An 11,421-nucleotide genomic window follows, 5' to 3' on the forward strand; every position below is an offset into this window, starting at 1 on the left:
TGAGATAAAGGAACCAGCTCTGACAAGTCACTGTGGTCTGTGGTGACGTCAGCAGTGTGTGTCACGTGGGTTCTGAGATAAAGGAACCAGCTCAGACAAGTCACCGTGGTCTGTGGTGACGTCACCAGTGTGTCACGTGGGTTCTGAGATAAAGGAACCAGCTCTGACAAGAGTCACCGAGGTCTGTGGTGACGTCACCAGTGTGTCACGTGGGTTCTGAGATAAAGGAACCAGCTCTGACAAGAGTCACCGAGGTCTGTGGTGACGAGGTCTGTGGTGACGTCAGCAGTGTGTGTCACGTGGGTTCTGTGATAATTGAACCAGCTCTGACAAGTCACTGGGGTCTGTGGTGACGTCAGCAGTGTGTGTCACGTGGGCTCTGAGATAAAGGAATCAGCTCTGACAAGAGTCACTGTGGTCTGTGGTGACGTCACCAGCGTGTCACGTGGGTTCTGAGATAAATGAACCAGCTCTGACAAGTCACTGGGGTCTGTGGTGACGTCAGCAGTGTGTGTCACGTGGGTTCTGTGATAATTGAACCAGCTCTGACAAGAGTCACCGTGGTCTGTGGTGACGTCACCAGCGTGTCACGTGGGTTCTGAGATAAAGGAACCAGCTCAGACAAGTCACTGGGGTCTCATGGTAGCAAACATTCCCTTTCCTCTCTAGCAGCAAGGACCTCAGTCAGGAGTTCCAGATGACACCCAAGGAGTGATGAGAAGTGACAGTGGAGGGCAGGGAGCCTTGGGGAGGAGCCCGGCCCACCCACCTTGTCGTCCAGAGCAGCCATGCGTTCCTTCAGATGAAGCTGGAGTCTCTCATTAGACTCAGAGAGGAGCTTGTCCACGGTGTCTGACAATCGTTTATTGTGCTCCTCGTTCATTTTCTCCCTCTGCCGGGCCTACAATGGAGAAGCAGGAACTGACAAATGGGATCCGTACATGGCTGTCTGTGGGCCTGTCGGGTGAATTACAGGGGAGCCCGCTGTCCCAGGGTGGATTTATGTACAGAGCTAACACAGGGAGGATACATGAATACAGGCAGGGATCACGTGATTAGGCAGCCCCCCACCCCCACCCCATGAAGCGACGAGCACGCAGTCCCAGAGGGCACGTCTATGTGTAAGTTGTTGGTAAATGCGCTCAGGCAGGTTCTGACTCATCGTGACCCTGTGGAGTCCTGGTGTGGCGCTGCAGGATAAACACTGGACTGTGAACCACACGGTCAGTGGCTCCAAACCCACCAGCTGCTCCTGGGAAACCCTACAGAGGGTGGCGGCAGGGAGTCGAAACTGACATGGTGGCACTTTATCAACCACAGCATAGAGCTTCCAAGGAGTGGCTGATGGGTTTGAACCGCCAACGCGTAGTTAGCAATCCAGTGCTGTACCACCACACTGTCGCCGTCAAGTCAGTTCCAACTCATACTGAACCTGTATAGGGTTTCCCAGGAGAAGCTGGTAGTAGATTTGAACTGCTGACCTTGCCATTCAAACTGACCTTGTGGTCCAGTGCTTACCTTACAGTGCCACACCAGGACTCCTCTAGGGGTCAGATTCGGGAGTTGTTAAGGGGCCAACTCATCTACATTCCAGTGTAGGAATGTTTCCTTGTGTAAATAAAAGCTGAGGTTTGGATTCAGGAGGAGAAAGAGGAATTAAATTTACAAAACAAAAGGTAAAAAAGTTTTCAAAAGAATACTAAAATGCATTGAATCCTACGCTTGAATGGAATGAATGGTCTGGTATGTGGATGAGGTATCTGTAGACAATAATGATAAAGCTTACTGTCTATTCCACAGGCGAAAACGTCAGAGGTGATATGAAAGCAGACTTTTATCTTTGCACCTGCAGGGTTTGGATCTTTTCTAATGAAGTTGTATTTGAAAATTTTAAATGATGGCCTCAAGTAACTTAACAACATAGCGAAGTTGGTAAGTGTGCATTGTTCTTACTGTGTTGTTGGTAGGTACCATCGAGTCTGCTTGGACCCTATGTACAAGAGAACGAAACACTGCCCAGTCCTGCCTCATCCTCACGATCACAGCCACCACTGAGCCTACTGCTCAAGCTACTGTGCCAATCCATCTCCTTGGGGGTCTTCCTCTTTTTCTCCGACCCTCTATCTACTTTACCAAACAGAATGTGCTCCTCCAGGGACTGGTCCTTCCTGACAACATGTCCTCGATCCTAAGGAGTACTCTGGCTGTGTTTCCTTCAAACACCGATTTGTTTGTACATCTAAGTGGTCCCCGGTATATCTAATATTGTTTTGCAAACACCATAATTCAAAGGCATCAAGTCTTCTCTGGTCTTCCTTATACAGTATTCAACTTTCAGATGTATATGAGGTGAGTGAAGTAACATGGCCTGGGTCAGGCACACCTTAATCTTCAAAGTGACACCTTTGCTTCTGAACACTTTGAAGGTTTTTTGCAGCAGATTTGACCAATGTAAGACACAGTTTGATGTCTTGACTGCTGTTTCCAAGGGTGTTGATTGTGGGCCCTGGTAAAATGACATTCCTGACAAGGTTAATCTTTTAGTGGTGGGGCTTTATTCATTTTTTTTTAAATCTTTTACTGTGAATTATGTGATAGTTTACATGGGAGAACATTAGCTTTATATTCAACCTATCGTATATTGTTTCACTGCCATGGTTACAATCCCCTCCATGCGTCATCAACCAACCACAAGATATATACTACAAGCCTGCACCCCAGTTGTCAGCACACAGTCCCTCTCCCTCTCTGGGTCTAAAGTCCCCAGCTGCTCCATTTCTCCACGACATCATCTCTGCCTCCATGTCTGGCGTCACTGCTTCTCTGGGTAGGGGCCCGCTCTCTGCTCTTCTCCCTTGATGGTCCCAAGGACCTCAGCTCCTAGACTGCAAAAGTCAACCACTCCCCTACTTTTGTTACAAAACCTCTACCTTTACATTTCCAACCCTCCCAGTCAGTCCTGATAGCAATGATTCACTATTGTCAGTGGTGGGGACTTTTATCTTCTTTACATTGAAGTGCAATCCACACTGAAGGCCGTGGTCTTTGACCTTCATCAGTTAAGTACTTCAGGTCCCTTTAACTTTCAGCAAGTAAGGTTGTAGCATCTGCATATCACAAGGTTGCTAATGAGTCTTCCTCCAATCCTGATGCCAAGTTCTTCTTCATGTAATCCAGCTTCTCCTGTTATCTGCTCAGCATACAGATGGAATAAGAATGTTGAAAGGATAGAACCCGGGGGGAACAGTGTTCCTGATTTAAAACCACACAGTACCCCCTTGTTCTGTTCTAACAACGATCTACGCACAGGCTCCTCTGAGCACGGTGAACTGTAACGGAATATTCCCATTGTTCACAATGTTGTCTGTAGTGTGTCATGATCCATACTGCCGAGTGCCTCTGTGCAGTCAAGAAAACACATCTTTCTGGTATTCTCTGCTTTCAGTCACGATTCCACCTGAAAGTTAGCAGTGGCATTCCTCAACCCACATCTTCTGAACCCGGCTTGAATTTCTACAACCACTTTGAATTCTCTTCAGCAGAATCATACTATGTGTGGTGTAGATGATGACGATGTTGGTGTGAAGTGCCGATGCATTGGTTCTGACTCACAGCAACGCTGTACAGGTTTCTGAGGAGCGACAACTAGTGGATTTGAACCTCTGACCTTATGGTTAGCAGTCCAATGCTTATGCTATGGTATCACACCAGAAGGAAGCCCACCCTCTCTAGGGGCAGCTCTCTCTGGACTAGGGAGACATGAGCCTCTCCCCCACTCGCTGGCACAGATGAGTCAGTACTTCCTGCGCCGCACACACTTGTAGAAACACCTCAGTCGGCACCTGTCGGTTCCTGGAGTCTCATCTTTCAGCAGCGCCGTGAATGCAGCTCAGACCTCTCTCTTCAGTACCACTGCTTTTCCATCAGAAGCTGCCTCCTGAAATGGTTGAGCGTCAGTTTGTCCCAGACACAAACTTCCATGTTTTTTGATACTTCCGACATCAGTCTTCAACACTGAGTCATTCCACATTGGAACTGAAGACTTTATAGTACTGTAAATCCTTTCAGCTTGAGAAATGCTATGTACGTCCATCTCTTTGGTTTCCTAACTCCAGGTCTGTGCACATTTCATTGTAACACTTGACTCTGTCTTCTGACAAGCTGCCCTTTGAAATCTGTTCAGTTCTTCTACATCATTGTTTCTTCCTTATGCTTTAACCACCTTGCATCCAAAAGCAAGTTTCAGAGTCTCTTCTGGCATCCATTTTGGTCTTTTCTTTCTTTCCTGTCTTTCTTCTACTGACCTTTTAGTTTCTTTATGAGTGATGTTCTTGATATTCTCCTTCAACTTGTCTGACGTTTGGTCATTAGGGTCCAATGTGCCAAATCTGTTCTTCAGATGGCCTGTAAACTCAGGTGGCACACACTCAAAATTACACTTTAGCTTCTGTCAACTTGTTTTCATTTTCTTCAGCGTGAACTTGCACATTGAAAGTGTATTCCACAACTGGCCCCTGACCCTATTTCCATGGATGACACTGAGCTTCTCCATGTCCTTTTCCACAGACGTAGTCGACTGAGTTCCCATGTTCTCCATCTGGCAAGGTCCACATGGGTCACTCTGTCTTATGTTGTTGAAAAAGGGTGTTTACAACGGAGAGATCATTGGCTGTACAAAATCCTATCATAGTATCTCCCGGGTCACACCTACTACCAACCAAGGCCATATTTCCAAGTACTGATGCTTTGTTTTGTTTTGAACTTTCTCAATCCAGTTATCAGAACCTATATCAAGGCATCCTGACTGCATGCCTGAACAGTTTCGGAGTGCAGAAGTCAGTAAAAATCTTTAATTTCTTTACGTTTGGCATTATGATTGATGCGCAAATCTGACGAATCGTGGTAGTAACTGATTTTCCTTGCAGGCATGCACACATTATCTTAACACGGGCAGTATCAGACTATAGGATAAACCCTGAGAGATCTCTTGAGACAAGGAATGCGATGCTGCAAGTCCAGCCTAGTTGACTGTCTTGTCCACATGGCCAAGGCTTCTTCTCAGTTCCAGAATGCCGAGGGGACCTAGCTACAAGTCCTGGGGTGGGGCTTTAGGAACAGCAGCAGACTACTAACCACAAGGTTGGCAGTTCCAGCTCACTAGTCACTGCTGGGAAACCCTGTAGAGGGCGGCTACGGGTCAGAACCGACACCTCAGCAAGTACTACCACCACCACCATCCCCAAGTGTTCTGTTCCATAGCTGGTACTTCCCACAAACCCTTCATCGATGTCCTGATTAAGGCCTGAGCTGCAGACACTCAACGGGCCCTTCTCCTCCTCCTCCCCCGGTAGGAAACGACCTTGTGCTCCAGCAGGGCCAGAACCTCCTTCTTCCGGGCTAGGAGCTGTTCCCATGGTGACGCCATCTACCCTGTGAGAGGTGGGGTCTTCGTTTGCTGGGGCTCAGGCTGCATCTCTGGTTTTGCATTCCTGCCAGGAAGCTGCCCACAGGGCTGCATGGGCTCCCAGGTTGCTGTGCTTCCGGTCTTTCCCCACCTGCAGCAGCGGGACCCAGGGCTGCTTTTAGCTCCATCTGCTTCCAGGATGCTATGGGCTGACGTGGGCCCGACTCTTCCTGGGACCCCACAGTGCTCACAGCTCAGCCTCCGTTCTCCTCACACTCAGGACACTTCCATCCCCTTTACACTCAGGCTAACGATCTGTATTTCGGGAGCGCGTTGGGACCTGAAGCTCGATTTGGGACAAGGCCCCCTGTGCACTAGTGTGATGATCACGGAGTTTCTTTGGACCCGTGAGTCCTGTGGCTGCCTGCCCATCTGCCACCAGTGTCTCCTGACTGACATGGCGAGTCTGTGCAGGAGGCATGCTGAGCAGAGACACAGAATAAGCACATCAGACAGGACTCTGGGGAGGAGGGTCCCAGGCGCCCCCGCCATACCCGCTGCAGTTCCTGGTTCTTCTCCTCCAGCTGCACCTCCATCTGCCGCAGCCGCTCCTCGATGTTGCCGTGCCTCTCCTCCGCCTGTCAGCAAAAGCGAGGGCAGACAGAGCGGACAGTTAAGACTCTGCAGACGACATACCGCCTCCTACCGCAGGACCAGCAAGCGAACATGCTCGGTGTGAACAACTGCTCAACAGCATCTACAAACAGCAACACATCCTAGGTGGCGGCGGCGTGGGCGGACCCATGGAGCAGGTCTCTGTCTCATGCTGGTGCCTGAGGCATGGCTGGTGTAGGGTCCTTTCACCCCAGGCCCGCGGCAAACCTCAATGGGCTCCTGTCCGTCCACCCCCACCCCCACCCCCCGGAGGGCTTGTGGTTGGCCGGCATGAAAAGCAGACAGCAGCAAGCACAAGTAAGGACCACGGTATAAGCTCTACCTTCCTGAGCTTGGAGGTAAGGCCCAACAGTTTAGCTTCCTTGGCAGCAGAGCTCCCAGCAGACAAGAGGTCAGACTACAGCGTCGACAAGGGCAAGGAGGGTCCCAGGGGAAAGAAACCAAGACTTTAAAGCAGGTCACGCAGAGAGAGGGGAGGTGCTGGGACAGCCTGCAGGAGCCCGCGCAGCAGGTGGGGCCACCGCCAACCCTGACCAATGAGAACCTGGGTCCCTCAGCTCACTGGCCCCTCAGCGGCCAAACAGGACCCTTCACAGGGGCCCACTTCTCTATAGGCCTTCCTTCCGTCATAGCTACATCCAGACCATGCTCCTCACTCCAAGTCTCTTCAGACAGGGTGAGAACCCAGGGGCCTCATTTCCCACCGGGGATGGTGTGAACTAGGGGCAGGGTTGTCCAGCCTCTGCCTTGTCAGTATGTGTGGGCCTGATGAATGAATAAATTATTTAAAAACGTAAGCATTTATTTTGTTTAAGTCTGGCTCTTTCTAACTTTGGAGAAAAAGTGTCCTAGGCTTAGACAAACTTCTGTCTGACTCTGAGTTCTGGATTTAGCTCTGGGCCCACGCATTCCGTGGCCAAACAGTATGTGCCTGCAAACCTAGATGGGAATCAATTTAGGAAGACGGGAGCGAGGAAGATGCCTACAATTTAAAGAGCTTCGCCCCCTGAGACGTAGGACACCCCAAATACAATGCTGCACAATCAGGAGAACAATGAGGACACGGTACACAGACAAGGCACAGGCGACGGCCGCCCCCAGCAGGACCCCACCTTGGACAGTGCGGCCACCCTCTGCGCCAGCTCCGCCTCCACCTCGGGCAGGCTCTCGGCCTTGCGCAGTGTCTGCTGGAGCTTCTGTTCTGCGAGCTCCAGGCGCTCCTGCAGCTGCCGGTTTTTATCCTCCGTCTGCAAAGGGAAAGCAGAGCGTCACGTTGCTACCCATGCACTTCATGAGTGGCCGCCCAGCTTCCGGGCAGGCACGCACTTCGGCTCAGGTGGATGCAGTTCTGCCTGATAGGAGCAGAGCAACCTGCTCAGGCTTCCTGTCATGGGCAACACCCTTTCCAACACACTGACTGCTCTTCCTAAAGCTCTTCACAGAAGCTGCATTATGAATGGAGAAAGCTGGTCATAAAGTTTCTTCCCATTGTCTAACAAAGGAGCCCTGGTGGCACCATGGGCTAAGCGCTCCACTGCTAATGGAGAACTTCTGTGAGGGAGAAAGACGTGACAGTCTGCTTACGGGAAGGTACCAGCCTTGGACACCTTCTGGGGCAGCCCTCCTTTGCCCGGCAGACTTGCTGGGAATTGACATCCACTGGACTAAGTCGTCTGCTAACCAAAAGGTCTACAACTGAAACCCATCCACAGCTCCGTGGGAGAACCAAGTAGCTGTCGGCTTGGGCAACTCCACGGGTCAGCTGTCCTCTGCCCTATAGACTCACTAGGGGTCTGTGCACAGGGGGGTACAGTGTTGTGCCCAGGCTCAGCGATACCCTCCCAGCCACCCTCAGGTTTACTGCTGGGGGACGGCAGGCAGGCCTGCAGCACCCCCACATGCACTTAGGGCAACACACGGCTCTCGTCTCTGAACCAATACAGACTCTCGTCAAGGACGCCCAGTGAAACATGCATGGGTCAAGGCGTTTATAAAAAACCTATTGTTCGTTTTAAGAATCTTCCTATGCTACACAACGATGTCAACATAAACAATATGGAAAACAGGCTTGGAGAAAATTTCAGAACGGTCTCTAAGTGCAGGCGTGACTGCATCACACCCAGCTTTCCTTCTTTGTGTGTGCACCTCTCTTTCTTTCTGGACGTGCACAGCATGCTTGGTGGCCATGAAGTGCCGGTAAGTTCTGACTCATAGTGGACCCTGTATACGGTCTACGGGAGGCGGGTAAATTTGAACCAAGGATCTTGCTTGCGGTTAGCAGTCAATTGCTTATCTTACAGCGCCACAGCAGGGCTCACATTGTGCTTTGTTGTTAGATGCCATAGAGTCGATACCGACTCACAGTGACCCTAAGCATAACAGAACGAAACTGACCAGTCCCTGCATCAACCTCACAGTTGTTGCTATACTTAAGTCCACTGCTGCTGCCACTGTGCCAATTCCATGTCAGTGGGTGGGTGGGGGGATCTTCCTCATCTTCGACCCTTCACTCTACCAAACATGGTATCTTTCTTCAGGGACGGGTCCCTCCTGACAACACATCTGACGTAGGAGCGGTGAAGTCTGGCCATCCTGGGTTCCAAGGAGCTTGTATTCTGCTTGTATTTCTTCCAATACTAATTTGTTTGTTCTTTTGGTTGCCCTGGTACTTTCAATATTCTCCAAAACCGTTAACTCAAATGCATCAGGTCTTCTACGGTCTTCTTTATTAACTGTCCAACATTCATATGAATGTGAGGTGATTGAAAATACCACGGCTTGGGTCAGGCACACCTTAATCCTCAAACTGACATCTTTGTTCTTCAACACTTTAAAGAGGTCTTGTGCAGCAGATTTGCCTAATGTAATACATCACATGATTTCTTGACTGCTGTTTCCATGGGAGTTGATGGTTGATTTGAGCGAAATGAAGTCTTTGACAACTTCAATCTTTTCTCCATTGATATGAAGAAAAGTTATAAAAATCTAGTGGTGAGTATTTTTGGTTTCTTTACATAGAGCTTCAACCTGTACCGAAGGCTGCGGTCTTTAACCTTCATCAGTAAATATTTTACGTCCTCTTCACTTTCAGCAAGCAAGTTTGTATCATCTGCAAATGGCAGGTTGTTGATGAGTTTTCCTCCAATCCTAATATTATATAATCCAGCTTCTCAGATTATTTGCTCAGTATACAGATTGAGTAAGTATGGTGAAAGAATACAACCCTGGTGCATACCTTTCCTAATTTTAAACCATATGGTGTTCCCTTGTTCTATTCAAACAACTGCCTCTTGGTCTACGTACAGAGTCCTCATGAGCACAAATAAGTGTTACGGAATATTTATACTTCATAATGTTGTCCATAGCTTATCATGATCCACACAATCAAAAGCCTTTGCGTAGTCAATAGAGCACATTTAAACATCTTTCTGACATCAGCAATGATATCCCTCATTCTATGCCTTCTTCTGAAACTGGTTTGAACCTCTAGAAGTACCTCTGTCAATGTATGGTTGCAGCCATTTCTGTGTCTCCTTTAATAAAACTTAACTCACATGGGATAGATAGCAAAGAGATTGTCCCATGCGGTCTGCGTTCTGTTGGGTCACCTCTCTTTGGAATAGGCACAAATACGATCTTTTCTAGTGAGTTGACCAAGTAGTCGTCTTCCAAATTTCTTGGCATAGATGAGTGAGTGCCTCCTGTGCTGCCTCACTTTGCTGAAAGATTTCCATTGGTATTCCATCAATTTCTGGTGCCTTGTTCTTTGCCAATGCCTTTAATGCACTTTGGACTTTTTCCTTCAGGATCACTGGCTCTTGATCCTATGTTACCTCTTGAAATGGTTGAACATCAACTATTTCTTTTTGGTACAGTGACTGCGTTTTTCTTCCATCTTCTTTTGATGCTTTCTGCATCATTCAGTATTTTGTCCATAAAATTCTTCAATATCACAAGTTGAGGCTTGATTTTTTTTTCTTCAATTCCCTCAGCTTGAGAAATGCTGAGCATGTTCTTCCCTTTTGGTTTTCTAACTCCAGGTCTTTGCACATTTTGTTACAATATTTGTCTTCTTGAGCTGGCTTTTGAAATTTTCTGTTCAGCTCATGTACCTCCTTCATTTCTTCCATTTGCTTTAGCATCTCTACGCTGGAGACCAAGTTTCAGAGTCTCTTCTGACATCCATTTTGGCCTTTCTCTTCTCTCTTCTCTTCTCAATGACTTCTTGCTTTCTTCCTGTATGATGTTCTTGATGTCATCCCACAACTCTTTTCGTCTTCAGTGTATAATGTATCAAATCTGTCCTTCAGATGATCTCTAAACTCAGGTGAGATTTGTTCTAGGTATATTTTGGCTCTCGTGGACCTGCTTTCATTTTCTCCAGCTTTAGTTTGAATTTGCATATGAACAACTGTTGGTCTGTTCCACAATCTGCCCCTGGCCTTGTTTTGGCTGATGATACGGAGTTTTTCCATCATTTCTTTCTACAGATGTAGTCAATCTGATTTTTGTGTATTCCATCTGGTGAGATCATCTTTTATATTGTTTAAAAAAGGTATCTGCAATGAAGAAATCACTGGTCTTGCTAAATTCTATCATGCGATCACCAGCATCATTTCTATCATGAAGACCATATTTCCCAACTACTGATCCTTCCACTTTGTTTCCAACCTTTGCATTCCAAAGGCCAGTAATTATCAATACATCTTGATGCATGGTTGATCAATTTCAGACTGAATAAGTTGGGAGAATTCTTTAATTTCATCTTCACTGGTTGGTGCGTAAACTTGAACAATAGTGGTATTCACTGGTCTTCCTTGTAGGCGGGTGCATGTTATCCAATCCCAGACAGTGTTGTAGTACCTCAAGACAGATCTTGATATGTCATTTCTGATGATGAATGTGACTCCACCCCTCTTTAGTCTGTCATCCTCGGCCTAGTAAGTCATGTGACCGTCAGATTCAGAATAGCCAGTGTCAGTCCATTTCAGCTCAGTAATACCTAGAATATCAATGTTTATGCGTTCCATTTCATTTCCACAACTTCCAGTTTTCCTAGAGTCATACTTCATACATTCCACGCTCTGATTATCAATGGATGTTTACAGCTGTTTCTCTTCATTTTGAGTTGTGCCCCATCAGCCAATGAAGGTCCCGCAGGCTTTACTGCATTCATGTCATCACCGTCAGCACTAATCTGAGGAGGCAGCTTTTCCCGAGGAGCATTTTAAGTGCCTTCTGACCTGAGGCGCTCATCTTCTGGTATTCCGAGGAGCATTTAAGCGCCTTCTGACCTGAGGCGCTCATCTTCCGGTTTCCCGAGGAGCATTTAAGCGCCTTCT

The 11,421-nt window shown here is 47.9% G+C and overlaps 1 protein-coding gene across 2 annotated transcripts in view; it reads right to left on the bottom strand.

The window, feature by feature from the left end:
- The window catches only part of PPFIA1 (protein tyrosine phosphatase, receptor type, f polypeptide (PTPRF), interacting protein (liprin), alpha 1), a 102,121-nt gene that overhangs the window by 39,147 nt on the left and 51,553 nt on the right, over positions 1–11,421 (bottom strand). For both annotated transcript variants that reach the window (XM_006860819.1, XM_006860818.1), the window contains exons 8-10: positions 7,192–7,326; positions 5,959–6,042; positions 770–901 (exon numbers count right to left, since the gene is read on the bottom strand). In XM_006860819.1, the coding sequence (XP_006860881.1) occupies positions 770–901; positions 5,959–6,042; positions 7,192–7,326 (351 nt within the window). The remainder of the gene's footprint in view (positions 1–769; positions 902–5,958; positions 6,043–7,191; positions 7,327–11,421) is intronic.

The sequence above is a fragment of the Chrysochloris asiatica genome, unplaced genomic scaffold, assembly GCF_000296735.1.
Source record: "Chrysochloris asiatica unplaced genomic scaffold, ChrAsi1.0 scaffold00040, whole genome shotgun sequence".
Classification (NCBI taxonomy): domain Eukaryota; kingdom Metazoa; phylum Chordata; class Mammalia; order Afrosoricida; family Chrysochloridae; genus Chrysochloris; species Chrysochloris asiatica.